Raw genomic sequence first — 18,260 nt, 5'->3', positions numbered from 1 at the left:
GATGCCACCTCTCTAATTTCTGATATTAGTGGCAATTTGTGTCTTCTCTTATTAATCTTTTCTCAATGAACCACCTTTATGTTTCATTGATTTTTTTTCTCTATTGTTTTTCTATTTTACTGACTTCCACTCTGATCTTTATTATTTCATACTTCTGTTTATGTTTAATTTGCTCTTCTTATTCTAGTGAAGTTGGAAGCTGAGGTCATTGATTTAAGACCTTTTTCTTTATCTTTTTCTTTCTGGCCGCACCACATGGCATGTGGGACCTTAGTTCCCCAATCAGGGATCAAACCCCTACCCCCTGCAGTGGAAACATGGAGTCTTAACCACTGAACCGCCAGGGAAGTCCTGAGACCTTTTTCTTTTCTAACACAGGTATTTTCCTCTCTAAGTACTGCATTAGCTATGTCTCACAAATTTTGATAACATGTACTTCCATTTTAATTAAATTAAAATATTTTCTACTTTCTCTTTTGATTTTGTGTTTGACCCATAGGTTATTTATAAGTGTGTTATCTAGTTTCCAAATATTTGGAGTTTTCCAGATATCTTTTTCTTATTGATTTGATTATAATAAAATATAATAATTCTATTGTGGTCAAAAACATACTTTATATGACTCAGATCCTTTAAAATTTATTGAGATGTATTTAATGGCTCAGAATATGGTCTATCTTGCTATATGTCCCTTGCATACTTAAAAATAATGTATAGTCTACTGTGGTTGGGCAGAGTATTTTATAAATATCAGTTAGGTAAAGTTAATTCATAGTGTTATTTGAGACTTCTACAAACTTACTAATTTTTTTTTTTTTTTTGGCTGCGTTGGGTCTTCGTTGCTGCGCACGGGCTTTTTCTCTAGTTGTGGCGAGGCGGGGCTACTCTTCATTGTGGTGCGCGGGCTTCTGATTGTGGTGGCTTCTCTTGTTGCAGAGCAAGGGCTCTGGGTGCGCGGGCTTCAGTAGCTGCAGCACGTGGGCTCAGTAGTTGTGGCTTGCGGGCTCTAGCGTGCAGGCTCAGTAGTTGTGGTGCACGGGCTTAGTTGCCCCACAGCATGGGGGATCTTCCGGGACCAGGGATCGAACCCGTGTCCCCTGCATCGGCAGGCGGATTCTTAACCACTGCGCCACCAGGGAAGTCCCCAAACTTACTGATTTTTCTGTCTACTTGTTCTACAAATTACTGAGAGAGGTATGTCGCTATCTCCCAATATAATTGTGGACTTTATTTCTCCTTAGAGTTCTATTAATTTTGCTTCATGCATTTAAAAACTCTCTAAAAAGTTTTATGACTGTTTAGAGCTATTGTGTTCATTGTACTCACTGCATTATATTCATCATTATGAAGTAACCCTCTTTATCCCTAGTAATATTCTTTGCTCTGAATTCTACTTTGTCTGATAATATACCCTCTCCAGCTCTCTTTTTATTAGTGTAAGCATGGTATATCTTTTTTCTATTCTTTTACTTTTAATCCATTTCTGTCTTTATATTTAAAGTGGGATTCTTGTAGGCAGCATATAGTTGGCTTTTTATTCAATCTAACAATCTCTGCCTTTTAATTGGGTTGTTTAGACTATATTTAATATGATAATTGATATGGCTGGGTTTAAATATATCATCTTACTAATTGTTTTCTATTTGTCTCATCTGTTCTTTGTTCCCTTTTCTTTTTCATCTTCTTCTTTTAGATTGAGTATTTTTTGATAGATTATTTTCTAGAGCAGTTTTAAGTTCATAGCAAAATTGAGCAGAAGATAGAGAGATCTCCCATATTCCCTCTGTCCCCACTGATGCCTCTCCCATTATCAACATCCCCCACTGGAATGGTACATTTGTTACAATTGATGAACCTACACTGACATATCATTATCATCCAAATTTCATAGTTTATGTTAGGGTTCACTCCTGGTGTATATTTTGTGGGTTCAAACAGATGTATAATGACACATATCTACCATTATACTATCATATAGAATAATTTCACTGCCTTAAAAGTCCTCTGTTCTCCCCCTATTCATTCCTCCTTTCCTCCTAACCCCTGACAACCACTGATTTTTTTTTACTGTCTCCACAGAGTTTTGCCTTTTTCACTGTATTTGGAATCATATAGTATGCTGCCTTTTCAGGTTGGCTTCCTTTTACTTACTTATAAGCATTTAAGTTTCCTCATATCTTTTCATGGCATGATAGCTCATTTCTTTTTCAGCGCTGAATAATATTCCATTGTCTGCATGTACCACAGTTTATTTATCCATTCACCTACTGATGGATATCTTGGTTGCTTCCAAGTTTTGGCAATTATGAAGAAGGCTGCTGTAAACATCTGTGTACAAGTTTTTGTGTGGACATAAGTTGTAACTCCTTTGGGTAAATACCAAGGAGCATGATTACTGGATCACATGGTAAGAGTATGTTTAGTTTTATACAAAACTGCCAAACTGTCTTCCAAAGTAGCTGTACTATTTTGCATGCCCACCAGCAATAAATGAGAGTTCCTGTTGTTCCACATCTTTTCCAGCATTTGGATGTTGGCCCTTCTGGTAAGTGTGTAGTGATATCTCATTGTTGTTTTAATTTACATTTCCCTGATGACATATGACGTGGACCATCTTTTCTAGATCTGTACCATTTAAATTTTTTACCATATGTATATTTACTTTTATTTAAAACATAAGGGAAAAAATAAGAGACGACCACTTCAATCAGTTGCATGGAAGAGCCTGGCGCATCCAGCATACAAATCTCTGTCCTTCAGATTGACTTCATCATTAGTGGCAGCAGCAAGTTCCTGTGTGGATTGTGCCTGTCAACAGATTATATAGCTTTTCAAAAACTCAATTGGGATGAAAATAGGAAATTGTTAAGGTTTGATGTTCTGGCTCCTTCTGGTAAATTCCTATCAAAATCATTCAGAAATTCTAGCTTGTAGAATTTATTTTATTCTTATTTACAAATCATAGACGATGTATCATAATTTATACTTCAGAATTTTTCATTCCAGGACTTTTAAGAGCCTTTTCAATGTTTTTACAGGTAATTTTTATAACTTCCTTGTGGAGAGATAATAAAAGTAATTCTTTAATGAGAAAAAGTTAAAGCGAAGTTACTATTATACAGAGATTATACTGTGTTCTTTGTGTGTTAGCGTTAACTTCTTCATTTGGACACTTTGCCAACAGCCACAATTTAAACGAGAGAATTCAGGGATGTGTTTTTGTCTCCAGTGGAGTAGAGTATGAGCAGATAAAAACCTTGCCCATCTCTTGTAACTGAAAGCAGTTTAAGAGATTTCCAGAGAAATGGGAAGTGCCACCCGAAGACTTTTAGATATTGTGTGTGGTGAAAATGATTAGTGAGGGTGGATACTAATAATGATGTGTCAGCCAACTGAATTGAGAGACAAACTAAAGGGAAAAGGACCAAGTTCTGTTGTTTGATAAATTTTAACCCTTTGGAAAAACCTTTTCCTGTTCAACATCAACTCATTTTTATGTAGACATTGGAATAAAGCTTATCTATCTATGACTATAAAAAAAAAATTGGGGGACTTCCCTGATGGTCCAGTGGCTAAGACTCTGCACTCCCAATGCAGCGGGCCCGGGTTCGATCCCTGGTCAGGGAACTAGATCCCACATGCCACAGCTAAGACCCAACACAACCAAATAAATAAATATTTAAAAAAAAAAATTTTTTTTTCTTGTTGTTGATTTTTAAGAGTTCTTTGTGTATTTTGGATAATAGTCCTTTAATCAGAGGTGTCTTGTAAATATCTTCTCCCAGCCTGCGGCTTGTCTTCTCATTCTCTTGAGGGTTGAATATTTTTTATGATTCCATTTTATCTCCTTTCTTGGATTATTAGGTATAACTCCTTGATGTGTTATTTTGATGGTTCCTTTCATCTTTAACTTACCAGTTTATTCAAGTAATATTATACCACTCCACAGATAGCATAAATCCTTACAACTATACATCTCCATTTCTCTCCTCCTGGTCTGTGCGCTATTGTTGTCATACATTTTACTTCTAACATAGGTTATAGACCTCAAAATACATTATTACTGTTTTTGCTTTAAAAAGTTAATTATGTTTTAAAGAGATTTAAATAATAAGAAAAGTCTTTATATTTATCCACATAGTTACCATTTTAAGTACTCTTCATTCCTTTGTGTAGACCCAGGTTTCCATCTGGTATCACCTTCTGCTTGCAGGACTTCTTTTACATTTTTTTTTTCTCTTTTTTTTTTTTTTCTTTTACATTTATATTTCTTATCTGCAGATAATGAATTCTTTCATCTCTTGTATGTCATAAAAAGTCCTCATTTCATATTTGTTTTTAAGGATACTTTTGTTGGGTAAAGAATTCTAGGTTGACAGGTTTTTGGTTTTTTTTCAGTACTATAAAGATGTTATTCCATTTTCTTCTAGCTTATACGGTTTCTGATGAGAAACTTGCTGTAATCCTTATCTTTGTTTCCTTGTATTATATAAAAAGGTTTTTTTTTTTGTCTCTGTTTGTTTTTAAGATTTCTTTTTACCACTGGTTTTAACCAATTTAATTATGATGTGCGTTGGTGTAGTTTTCTTTGCTTCTTGGGCTTGGAGTTTGTTGAGATTCTTGGATCTGTACGATTAATAGATTTCATCAAATTTGGAAAAATTTCTGCCATTATTTCTTCAAATATATTTTCTGCCTCTGCTGCTTCTTCAGATTCTCTAATTATACATGTATTAGCCTATGTGAAGTTGTCCTATAACTCACAGATGCTCAATAGTCTATTATTATTTTAACCTCTGTGTTTAATTTTTACTTATTTATTTGTTTGTTTGTTTATTTTTGGCTGTGTTGGGTCTTCGTTGCTGCGCGCAGGCTTTCCCAAGTTGCGGTGAGCAGGGTCTACTCTTTGTTGTGGTGTGCGGGCTTCCCATTGCAGTGGCTTCGCTTGTTGCAGAACATGGGCTCTAGGCACGTGGGCTTCAGTAGTTGTGGCATGCAGGCTCAGGAGTTGTGGCTCACGGGCTCTAGAGCACAGGCTCAGTAGTTGTGGCACACGGGCCACACAGGGATCGAACCCGTGTTCCCTGCATTGGCAGGTGGATTCTTAATCACTGAGCCACCAGGGAAGCCCCCTCTGTGTTTAATTTCAGATAGTTTCTATTACTATGTGTTTTTCCTTAAGTGTCTAATGTGCCATTGATACTATTCGGTGTAACCAGTATAATTTTCACCTCAGAGACATTAGTTTTCACCTTAAAGTTTGTTTGGGGTCTTTTTTATACCTTCCACATCTCTTACGAATATGTTCAATCTTTCCTCTAGTTTCCTGAACATATGGAATACAGTTATAAGAATAACTGTTTTTTGTCTACTAATTTTAACTTCCATGTCAGTTCTGGATCAGTTTGGATTGACTGATTGATCAATTGATTGAGTTTTCTCTTCATTGTGGGTTGTATTTTCCTGCTTCTTAGCATGTCTGTTATTTTTTTTATTAGATTCAAGGCAGTGTGAATTTACCTTGGTGGGTGCTGGATATTTTTGTATTCTTATAAATATTCTTGAACTTTGTTCTGAGATGCCATTGAATTACTTGGAAACCACTTGATCCTTTTAGGCCTTGCTTCTGCTTTTGAGCTTTGTTAGGCAGAACCAAGGAGTGTTTATTGTAGATGTAATTTTTTTCCATTTCTGAGGCAAGACTATTCTTAGTATTTTACCTGATGCTCCGTAAATTATAAGACTTTGCTCTCTGGTTGATGGGAATAGGCACTATTCCCAGCCCTGTGTAAGCTCTGCCTATTGTCCCCTGTAATCCTCTGAGTGGTTCTTTACCTGGACGGTTTCTTCACATGAATGAGCTGATCAGTACTCAACTGAATACTAGAGAGAGGAGCCTCTGCAGATCTCCAGAATTCTCTCTCTGTGCAGCTCTCTCTTCTCTGGTACTCTGCCCTGAAAGCTTAAGCTACCTTAGCATCCCTGGATTCCTAGCGTCATCTGTTCAACTCAGGGACACCACTAGGCTTTGCCTGGATTCCTTCTCCCTGTTCCACAGTCTCTGTACTTTCTCTAAGCAGTGTGCAAGGGCATTCATAGAGCTCACTTCGTTGTTTTCCATCTCTCAGGAATGACTATCCCATCCATTGTCTAAGGCCCAATGTCTTGAGAACCACTGTTTCATATGTTGTTTTTTTTGTTATTGTCCAGATTTTTGGTTATTTCAGGCAGGAGGGTAAATCTGGTCCTTGTTACTCTATCTTGGCCAGAAGCCACTGTATAATCATTTCCCTCTTAATCTCTTTTATTTACTCATCTTACACTTTAATTCCAGAAAAGTCAATCCTGCTGATGGTTGCCAAGAGAGCCAGAAAAGTGGGCTTCAGCTGAAACACTACTACTACCTACACCCAGAATCTGGAAATACATAAAATTTCCCAGCTATGATTTCTCTTCACTCATTAGAGGAGCCTATAACTATCTGACCTCCATGAGGGCAGAGACCCCAACTAATGCAACTCTATATCTCCAGCATCCAAAAAGGTAAATAGATAAAAGTATGTTTTTCATTAGGCAAAACTAAACATAGGAATTCCATCATATCATCATCCTCATAAAAGTAGCTATGTGCTTAGCAGTTTACTTACATTATCTTATTCAAACCTCACAACGATCATTTTAGGTGTGCATCATTCTTATTTTACTGATAAAGAAACTGAGACTTGGAATAAATAGCTCCTATAATAATACCATGCAACTAGTTTGTGGCAGAAATGGAATTCAAGTGACATCTCTAACCATGCTCTTAACCTCTATGTAATACTATGTTCTATAAAGTTTTTCTAAACCACAGGCTGCCTTGCTAAAAGGCTAACCTCAGATTGTGCAGTCTAAAGTACTACACCTACCCATTGTGTATTCAGGGTTCTCATACATCAATATGGAAGATTTCCACCAAAGTACCTATTATTACTTTACACTTACCTGCTTCACCTCACGTGAGCAGTGGTGAAGAAATCGGTTCTGGGTGATCTCATGAAATGATTTATGCAGCTTGGTCCCAAATTCCTGTGTGTCAGCTGCCTAAAATGGGCCAGAGACAGAATATGTTGAGTTCCAGTACTGGCAACCAAAGGGTAAGTACCCACAGGAAGTTTATATGGGGAGAGATCGAGACTAATAGAAAGGCAAACCACTGACATCCTTCATGTTGTATTAGAAGTTTCCTTAGTTCCTGTGGACACAGGATAAGTAGAAAGAAGGTCTGGGATACTTGACATGAGACAGGTAGTTGTGGCTCCTATATATCTTCCAATTTCTGTTACCTAAGCAAGATCTTTCAAACAAGGTCTTTGTTCTCCTATCTCTATAGGAGATAAATACCCCAGAGATCCATCTGTTCGTGAAGAGGTTATATAAACTGCTCTCCTCTAAAACAAGTTCCAAGAGAGCAAAGGTTCTACTGAACAACTAAGGCTGATATAGGAACTTTTCCCCAGATAAATCTTTCAGGGAGGAAAGGAACAGTAATTTAGTTTGCATCCATTAAGGAATGGGTAACAGCCTCTACTTTTTAGTATAGAATTGTATTGATAGGATATTAGAGTTAAAAGGGGCCAGAGTAATCACCTAATACAACACACTAATTTCATTTCATTTTATTTTTATGTATGTATGTATGTAGGTATGTATGTCATGAAGGAAAGTGCAGTGTTTACTGTAAGGCACCATACAAGGAGTCCAGGGTAGCTAATGCTCCAAAAAACCTGAACTCCCTTATGGGTTTCAGGGGGGTATTTTTAAAGGCCAGGTGAAGGAGGGAGTCGCAGGTTATGTGATCAGCTCATGCACAATTCTCTGATTGGTTGATGGTGAGGTAACAGGGTGGTGTCACAGGAGTTAACATTATCAGTCTTCAGGCTCCAGTAGGTCTGGGGGCTACTGCTCATGGTCATCAAGGAGTTAGATTCCTCCATTTGGTGAGGGTTTTTAAAACATATATAAAACAACTCAGGAAATGTGCATCATGTAGTGTTATCTAGGTACCTCACAGAGGAGCTAAAGCAGAGGACATGGGTGGAGGGGTCTTCCCCTATAGGAAAGGCCCCATAGGGTCCTGCTCAGTTACAGTTTCATGCAGCTTTCCATAATTCTATTTAGAACAAAATACATATGCATGCTTGAGCAATGAAATATAAATTGCATAATTTCAGTAATGCCACATACCACTTAAATGCTCTTATATTTGCATTTAAAACTGGCACCACACAGAATGAAAATGAATGATAAAATTTATACAAATAATGTAAAATTTTAATTTTTCTTTACTGAGAACATTAACTAGCAAATAAAAAACACCAGACAAGTCAAATGAAACTGCAGAAGAAATTTAAAAGCTTTATACTTTACTATCTTTACTGCTTCCCCCCTTTTTTGCATTTTGCAAGGGCCCCCAAAATTGTGGCGCTACCCCTGACTATAAAGGAGCAGCCCTGGGGAACTTGGGGATGAACACACTAATTTTATAGATGAGACAACTGAAATTCACAAAGGAGAAGTGACCCACCCAAGATCTCATAGCCAGTTAGTATGAAAGTTAGGGCTGACTTTCACTGTGCTACCCACGTGACCCAGAAAGTTGAAGCTGTGAGAAGATGCACTAGATTATAAAGGTGTTATACATTTTGACCCATTACCATTTATAGAAATTTATTCTAGGAAATAATTCAAAAGAAGCAAGCGATCACATATAGGTATTAACTGAAGTACTATTTGTTGGCAGAAAAAATGTAAACAACTTAAATGTCTGTCATTAGGGGAATGGTTTATTAAATTAGATTAAACTAATACAGTGGAATATTGGTTAACCAATACAAATTTTAAGACTGTTGAAACAGGGGAAAAGGTCAAGTTATATATGAATATAAGATACTTTGGTTATGACTATATAGTATAATGTATATGAGATAATATGCAAAAATTAAGTGATAAAGTTTATTAGTTATTATTTTAAATTTTATGTATATTACACTATCTTTTCAAAAAAAAAAGTACAAAAAAATGAAGTGACATGGAAAGAATGTGTTACCCCTCTGATAATTTGGTCAGCACACACTGGAAGGAAGGACGGAAAAAAACCAACATTTATTAAGAATCTACCATGTGTAAAAATGGGCAGAAGACCTAAATAGACATTTCTCCAAAGAAGACATACAGATGGCCAAGAGGCACATGAAAAGCGGCTCAACATCACTAATTATTAGAGAAATGCAAATCAAAACTACAATGAGGTATCACCTCACACCAGTTAGAATGGGCATCATCAGAAAATCTACAAACAACAAATGCTGGAGAGGGTGTGGAGAAAAGGGAACCCTCTTGCACTGTTGGTGGGAATGTAAATTGATACAGCCACTATGGAGAACAGTATGGAGGTTCCTTAGAAAACTAAAAATAGAATTACCATATGACCCAGCAATCCCACTACTGGGCATATACTCAGAGAAAACCATAATTCAAAAAGACACTTGCACCCCAGTGTTCATTGCAGCATGATTTACAATAGCCAGGTCATGGAAGCAACCTAAATGCCCATCGACAGACGAATGGATAAAGAAGATGTGGTACATATATACAATGGAATATTACTCAGCAATAAAAAGGAATGAACTTGAGTCATTTGTAGACTGTCACACAGAGTGAGGTAAGTCAGAAAGAGAAAAACAAATATCGTATATTAACACATACATGTGGAATCTAGAAAAATGGTACAGATGAACCAGTTTGCAAGGCAGAAATAGAGACACAGATGTAGAGAACAAACGTATAGACACCAAGCGGGGGAAGCAGGGGTGGGGGGGTGGTGGTGGGATGAACTGGGAGATTGGGATTGACATATATACACTAATACATATAAAATAGATAACTAATAAGAACCTGCTATATTAAAAAAATAAATAAAATAAAATTCAAAAAAATAAAATAAAATAAAATACTAGCCATTGCATACTACTTAAGACAATTTAAGATGAAATGTATTAAAACTTAAAACTTTAGCATTAAAAAAAAAAAGAATCTACAATGTGTTATGCAGGTTCACACTTAGCTCTCAACTTCATAATAACCCTGTGAGGTACTATTATTTTTTTCTAATTTGTAGATGAAACTCAGAGAAGTTCAGTACAGGCCTAAGTCCACCTAGCTAGTAAACAAATGAGCCAAAATTTGAACTCAGGCCTTTGATTCCAAACCCTGTTACACTATTCCATACTGCCAAACACATGTAATGCTTATGGTTGCTCATTTTCAGTATATTCTGTTGCCATGAGGTAATAGAACATTCTTCAATAAGAAATTGGGAATCACTGATCTAATCCTAGCTCTGCTTATAACTACCTGTATGATCAAAAGGAAACAGAAATTTTAAATAACTTGTTTTCTCATTTATAAAATAGTATACGCATCACTATCCATTCAACAAACATTTCTTAAAACACTTACTTATGTAGAATCATAGGAGGATCAAAGTAAATAATGTTTCTAAGAGCACTGCACATATTACTCAGATAGGTAGTAGAATGTCATTAAAACCCTGGCACTTTTAAGCATCCCCAATCTCCTACTAACTTGAAGCGTGTGGAGGCATGTCTTTCGGAAGCTGCTGCTTGTGCTTCCAGTCATGATACTCATGATGGAATTCACAGCCACTGAGAGTGAGGCCTGTAGTTTCTGATGAGCCTAGAGAATAAAACAAGGAAGGGGGAGACCGCAGTTTATAATAATCCCAAACTGCTGGTTCAGAGAATCACAAAGCGACCAAAGATTTTAGTCAGAGCAGGATTTCAAAAATTCTTCCCCCTCCACCAAAAATACTTACTGAGATCATGACATACAAAGGACACTTAGACTTATTGACATAGATACATTCAGAAAAGACACGTAGTAAGACACTGAGCAACAAAACAGATACACTTACTATTAAAAAACAAAAAGCTTTAAGCTTTACTCTTTTAGTGTAGTTGTCTTTTCCCTGAAAAGGAGGCCATATGAAGTAAGAAATGTGTTACCAAAAGTACACAGGATGGAGAGATTCAAAAAGTCAGGTAAGAAGACAAAGTGATGTTATAAAGGATTAGGAAATGGTGGAAGAATGTAAGATTTAATGAAACAGCAGCTCTAGAAACATGTGTGGGAAGGGAAAATATATAGATAAGATAGATATGCATTGATGTAAGCTTTTATATATAGGATGGATAAACAACAAAGTCCTGTATAGCACAGAGAACTATATTCAATATCATATGATAAACCATAATGAAAGAGAATATAAAAAAAGAATGTATATATATGTATAACTGAATCACTTTGCTGTATAGCAGTAATTAACACAACGTTGTAAATCGACTATACTTCAATAAAAAAAATTTTCAGGCCAAGTGCATGCATGTGCTTTCAATTTATCCAGAACTTATAGTCAATAGTATAGCACTTCAATGTGTGAAAGAGGGAAGAAGACATTAATGACACTACAAATTAATATACAAAAATACTTCAATGTGTAAAACTACCTAGAATGAATATAGTGTCCTGGGTTCAGTGTTTACTGTTCCTCTTTTATAAATGTTTTCCTGTCCCCTGGTATAATGGGAGTGGTGAAAACAAACTAACAGGCAGGCAAAACCAAGCTCATTTTGCTTGTGAAAAAACACACTCACATCGTAAGTCACGTGTTCCAAAAAGAAAATAAAATTTGTTCACACTCAAAAAAAAAGAAAAGAAAAGAGGTATGTTATCAGTCATTTTCCCTGGTCTACTGTTCTGCCCGTATTTATTCAAACTCACCTACTAGGAGATAAGACTAAGCAAGCTGGTTACCGTGACCCATCTAACTTAAAGCCCGAGTTCCTAGGCTAGATGCAGTTTATAAGACCAGCCCAGGTGGGGGCTTCCCTGGTGGCGCAGTGGTGAAGACTCCACACTCCCAATGCAGGGGGCCCAGGTTCGATCCCTGGCCAGGGAACTAGATGCCACATGCATGCCGCAACTAAGACCCGGTGCAACCAAATAAATAAATAAATATTTTTAAAAAGATCAGCCCAGATGACCAAAGAGGAGAGGAAGAGGCATTCAGGGAGGAAGGGCTCTCAGGCCCTGTCTGCCATATACTCTATCTTTTTCTTAGAGAGAGGAGAAAGGGAGTTGTGAATTTCTTATTACCTTGACAGCCTGGTGATGCTGCTCCAAGGCCTGGTCCACAGCGACCTGGATGGAATCTTGCACCACACTGTGGCTCTCCGTGAGAATGGCACTGAGATGAGTTGTGAGCAAAGTGTGGACTCCTAAGGGGAGGCAGAATGTTGGTAACCTTGAGTGAGAATGACCACTTCAAGACTGCTGTTCATATGCTGTGAGTCAGGGCTGAGAATGGGAAAGAGGCCGCTTGAAAAAAGAAGCCACTTCTGCCTATCCACAGATAATTACTTTTTTAGACAAAAACCCCCAGCAATTTACAAACCTACCCAATTCCCACTTACAAATGAATGAAAGCTCACTAAAATTAAAGTGAAGAATGACATTATTTTTGAAGAATCAAATGAGGGATCCTGTTTAATTCACATCAGAAACAGAAATATATGCTATATACTATAAACAATGATACTGGTGGCTCCCAAAGGAAAGGAAAAACCTGGAGAGTATGTCTAACTCTACTCTGTTCCTATTTGAGCATCACTGTGGTGGTGAGCCATTGCTACTGTCAGGGTATCAATCCTTTTAGATACGCTGTGGTATAGAAAAAGTTTAGGGCTTCCCTGGTGGCGCAGTGGTTAAGAATCCGCCTGCCAATGCAGGGGACACATGTTCGAGCCCTGGTCCGGGAAGAATCCCACATGCTGTGGAGCAACTAAGCCCGTGCAGCACAACTGCTGAGCCTGCGCTCTAGGGCCTGTGAGCCACAACTACTGAGCCCATGTGCCACAACTACTGAGCCCACGTGCCACAACTACTGAAGCCCACGTGCCTAGAGCCCATGCTCTGCAACAAGAGAAGCCATCGCAATGAGAAGCCCACGCACCGCAACAGAGTAGCCCCCACTCGCCACAACTAGAGAAAGCCCGCACACAGCAACAAAGACCCAACGCAGACAAAAGTAAATAAATGAAATAAATAAATTTATTTTTAAAAAAAAGAAAAAGTTAAAACTCACAATCTGAGAATTGCTGGTATAAGGTCTTTTTAAATGAGGGACTATCTCTGATAAAGTAACCATAGGCACCACTGCTCAGCATCCTTCAGAAAAGCTAACACGTGAGACCGATGGGCAAAATACATCATTAAACAATATGCCAGCATTGATGATCCTGATACAACCAATACAGGAAGACAAATTTATTTTTTGGGGCACCTGGAGAAAATGCTTCTTAATTAATCTTTCTTCTTTCAGTGTTTTTCTACTCCCTGTATGGTCTGTTCAAAGGTAAGACTGGCTGGCTTTTCTCAGGGCTGCAATTAAAATGCAAGTCAGAAAAAAAAATGCAAGTCAGAAGGAACATTTTCTACCACAAGGCACCATGATGCTTTCCTGGAAGGGAAGGGAAGAATTGCTCTGCTCAAAAGGGGTCTGGAACTGGAATCAAGAGAACATAGATTCTAGCGTCAATTCTACTATCAACTAATAGTGACCAAGTCACTTCACTTTTCTCATTTTAGTACAGAAAGTGTCTTTATACCACCTGCTCTCATGGGTATTTTGTGCAGATAAACTGGGATAATATATATAAAGTGTTTTGAAATGTACATTGCAATATTCAAAGAGAAAATATCGCTATTGCTATGATATCATGTGGATTACTATTTTCTATAGTTTGGTCCTAAGAATAGCCTTAAGAAATCAGTTGGAGCCCCTTTGAAAGCAGACATTTAATTAAAAAGCTATAGTTTCATCCCTAAAACTGCTGATACCACCAGATGCCTTTAACACTGTGGCAAAATGAGTTAATCATAGAAAAGTTACCATGACAAGGTAGGCAGAAGGCCAATTAAGTGATTTTCTTTTTTAAGACACATGGAAACAGACTGTAGTTCTGCACAAGCTGTTTCCTAAAAGGAGCTCTGGAGAAAGCTTTCAAGGATCTGAGAAAGAAGAGGGGGAAAAGAAAATAAAATTACTACATATATCTATATCCATGTATCTATACCTACCTACCCTTACGGTGCATCTTCTTCAAAGGCTAGTCCTAAACTCTCAGATGTATAAGGAAATTTTAAAAGATAACTACTATGTTTACTAATGCAGTGATGGATTTCTGTTTAACTAGTACTGAGTACCACTACCTGAGATGCTGCAGGCCTTCAGAGTCAAGCTAAACAGAGGTGTACAAACTCTCACAGTACTATAATAATGATAGGTAACCCTGGTTTCTGAGGAAGTATGTTTAATAGGATTCAGAATGTGGTACCAGATTTTATGTCATCCTAAGGAAGACTGAACATGGTGCTCCCTCTAGCAGACCAACCTTAAAAAAAAAAAAAAAAATACTGCCAAAGATAGCAGATCTTACATCTTAAGAGGGTCTTTAGACTTGGAAGGGCCTTTGATAGCACCTAGTCTAACAATCTCATGTTAAATATATGAAAAGGAAGGATCGGATGATTTATTATGCAACTTGCTTCCCAAAAAATCATTAAGGAATTTGGTAGCAGAACTAAAATTAAACCCAGGTCTCTTGATTGTACCCTGAAGTCCTTTCCACCATACTAAGCTGCTTCTCTTATGAGTCTTTGTCCATGCCAGCACAGGTCGGATAATAGCCCTAGGCATTCTCACCTTTGACCTCCTTGCTGGAAGCCTCATTAGTTTGGGTCTCTTCTATGTTCCCATTCCAGGGCCTTAATGAATGGACACAGTGGGGCACCAGAGAACACCAGCTCCTCAAATAAAAGAGTTACAAGCCAGAGCCCTGGAAAGCAGTGCTTCTCTCCTAAAGAATATATACATGATGGAAAAAGGTAGGAGAGGCATGGAAGGCTGGCAGTAGGAAGAATCCCACAGGTTCAACAAATAGTTGGCAGCAATGTGAGGTCTTCTGATCTGGTGTTGTAAGCTGTCTCATTTCTCTATGACTCAGTGGAAGCAGGGCCACACCAAATAGCACTGGAACGCCTAGAGAGTAAAGTCCCAAGAAAAAACAGTCGCCCACAAAGAAAGAATAACCCAAAAACATATCAGGAACACCAAAAGGAAGGCTTGTGAACATTTCCCCAGACATTTATAAGCTCCACTTCTTGCTTCTTCCTTCAAAGTTTAGGAGGGCACTGAGAAACACTTAAATTTATGTCTCAGGCTTTACTGGATTAAAATGCATAAGCCAACTCTCATACTCATACTCAGTGGTTTTCAAACTTTACTATGTTTAGGAATCACCTGAGAATCCTGTTAAAAATGCATATTGTTGAGCCATACCAGATCTTTACATTAGCAAAACAATGAGTTAATCGTTGCCCAGGAAGCTGCACATTTTCAAATACTCCAGGTGATTCTGATGCATGTGTTTCATGGACCACAGAACAGTGAAATCACTGCTTTACCACTAACAGAGAGACCTTCTGATAACAGGTTATCACCTATCTGCTAGATAAATGCCAAAGGCATTTGTATGCCTGAATAAGGACAATTTCTCCCTTTCCAGAGGTTGATGTGGCAATCACACAAAGCCATTCATACCAATGTACTCCCACAGCTCCTCGTGTTCAATCTGAGATGTTGCATTAAGGCCAAGTAAAACTGATAACTTTTCTTGATTCCACTTGGAAAAGCAGTAGGGTGGTGAACAGTTCTCAAGCCTGAAATGCTTTAAAAACATACTGATACCTGAGGCCCACCTCAATCCAAGGAAATCCGAATCTCTGGCGGTGAGGTTTGGGCATTTTTTAGAAGCTCCCCAGGTAATATATTGTGCAGCTGAGGTTGAGAACTACCCATCTAAGGTAATATACTCTGTAGGGACCAACAGGAAGTGTCTGCTGATTTCTGGTCAACCAAATCTGGGAATGTCATCATCTAAGTGAGGCTTCAAGATATAGATCTTTCCCGTAGAGCATATAATTTGTTTAACTTATTTAAGCAAGGTTTTTCATTGAAATGAGTTATTTTACAGAAACACATCTATTCAGATTTATGCATCATGTAAAGTCTCCTTTCTTTATTCTCTTAACATTTAAGCACACCCAAGCTGGCAGCCCCACTCTCCTATACCTACCCCAGAGTTCCATTTCCTGGACTGGAAATCCGCTGTGGAAGTCCACAAAGAGAAAAAGCAGCAGAGTTTGTCCCTGGGGGTCCATATTCTGAGTCTGATCCCCCTCACTGGATTCCACCTGATAACTCACATCTGGAAGCACCAAATCTAGAGGACAAGATATTACAGAGTATCCTAAGTAAAGCCTTCAAAATGCTAAGTGAATAAAGAACCTATACCTCAAACAAAGAGGGATCTGAGATAAATCTAAATTTGAACACTCCCTTCTCCTCCTGAATCTGTTTCTCTACCCACATGATAAAAGCAAATAATAGTGACTCACAGGAAGAACATCAAAATAACAACTGGGTGTATAAAATGCAAACCAAACAGCATTCCTTAGAATTTACTGGGAAGTATTATACAGGAAATTCATTCACTCCTCATGTAACTTTCTAAGGTAGGTATCACTAATAAGAGGCTAGTAAAAAGTAGGTATAGCTAGTAAGAGTAATGATAATGATAACAGCTAACTTGTATTGAATGCTTACCATGTGCCACGTACCACATTAAATTCTTGGCATGTACTATCTCAACATTCAGACTTCACCACACTATGGTATGGGACATAGTCTTAGGCTCTTTTACCGGTAAGAAAAGAGGCACAGGTAGGTTAAATACATTGCCCAACATGAGACAGGAAGTGGTGGAACTGTTTTAGACTAACTCCAAAATCTGTGCTCTTAACCACAGTGCTATATAATATTTGTATTCCCAAGTAATCTGATCCCTATGGTCTTTTTCTAGAATATAATCACTATCGTCCTAAATTCCATCCAGATCCATATAGAGAAGTACCTCCATGTGGATCCTGGTTCTGTAATGAGGGAAGGTGACATGTGCGGACATTTTCTATGCTATTCATTTCCAAAATTAACTGAGCAAGTTTAGGCATCACAAATTGGCAAAAAATGAAGGAAATCAACAAAGCATGAAAATAAAAATGAAAGAGAAAAGGAGATATGGAGAGCCCTCGAGATTTAAAAAATCCTGATGGCATGACATCCCATCTGTTAAGACCAAAAATTATTATTATTTTCTTTTTCAGAGACATCAATGGTTTAATGGATAGGGGGATCTTACATGTCTGAAGCAAGGTCCTGGAGTGATACCCTACTGTGTGTGGCAGACAGCAGGCAGAACATGGTTATCAAAATCTGGAGAAACTATTCTAGATAGACATTCCCAAAACATAATTATTCCTATAGAGTTTACCTAAAGGCGCTTATCTCATTTACATTTACTTAAAATTTCATCATAGCAAGATATTTTCCTTGCTGACAAATTTGCCAACAAATATGGTCTTATTTGATCTCAAAATAAGCCTAGGTACAACAGAAGTATTATATTTAACACTGATGACTCTAAAGACATGTCTATATTAATCAAACCAACAAGTTTAAGCTAGCTTCAGTACCAGATATCCATTCAGTACTGAATATTTCCCATATCACGTCAAACTGAAATTCATTCTGGAGTTTCTTTTATATTTCTGAGAGTTTATATGAGCGCTTAATTTCTCTTAAGCCAATTAAACAGAGCTCATCCACAAACCAATCTTGGCAGTGCCATTTGGAGGCAGAGACACCTTATATTTATAAGGTACACATAGACACACATTTATTTATATGGACACAGAGATCTCACAGTTTTCTTGCTAGAGTTTAAAAAGGCCTTTTTTTTTTTTTTTCTTCACTCTCAGGGATCACAGGTAATTAAAGTTCCTGAGAGCCCAGGTAGATTATTTACATCTCAAAGACACAGGAAGAGAAATACCAATTCCTTCTAGAAAGCTAACATCCTCTAAGGCCTATGCAAAAACCAGTTTTTAGAACGTCAGAAGAGTCCCATCTTGGACGTTTACAGGGATTTTTTTCAGTTTCTAAATAGCCAATTCAGTTTAAACAAATAACAGTAATAGACAATAATACATATCATTCACTCACATTCACTTGCCTCACTTTC

The 18,260-nt window shown here is 37.6% G+C and overlaps 1 protein-coding gene and 1 non-coding gene across 2 annotated transcripts in view; one reads left to right on the top strand and one right to left on the bottom strand.

The window, feature by feature from the left end:
* TOP6BL (TOP6B like initiator of meiotic double strand breaks) overlaps positions 1 to 18,260 on the bottom strand; it is a 91,768-nt gene that overhangs the window by 9,076 nt on the left and 64,432 nt on the right. The window contains exons 10-13 of the mRNA XM_061202128.1: positions 16,257 to 16,403; positions 12,217 to 12,338; positions 10,627 to 10,737; positions 6,985 to 7,083 (exon numbers count right to left, since the gene is read on the bottom strand). Coding sequence (XP_061058111.1) covers positions 6,985 to 7,083; positions 10,627 to 10,737; positions 12,217 to 12,338; positions 16,257 to 16,403 — 479 coding nt within the window. The remainder of the gene's footprint in view (positions 1 to 6,984; positions 7,084 to 10,626; positions 10,738 to 12,216; positions 12,339 to 16,256; positions 16,404 to 18,260) is intronic.
* Positions 3,555 to 3,627, top strand: TRNAG-CCC (transfer RNA glycine (anticodon CCC)). Its single transcript has one exon. It is a non-coding gene; the product is annotated as a tRNA-Gly (tRNA).

Source organism: Eubalaena glacialis, chromosome 10, assembly GCF_028564815.1.
Source record: "Eubalaena glacialis isolate mEubGla1 chromosome 10, mEubGla1.1.hap2.+ XY, whole genome shotgun sequence".
NCBI lineage: Eukaryota > Metazoa > Chordata > Mammalia > Artiodactyla > Balaenidae > Eubalaena > Eubalaena glacialis.
Note: the sequence above shows the minus strand (reverse complement) of the source record. Positions and strands in the feature narration are given on the sequence as shown.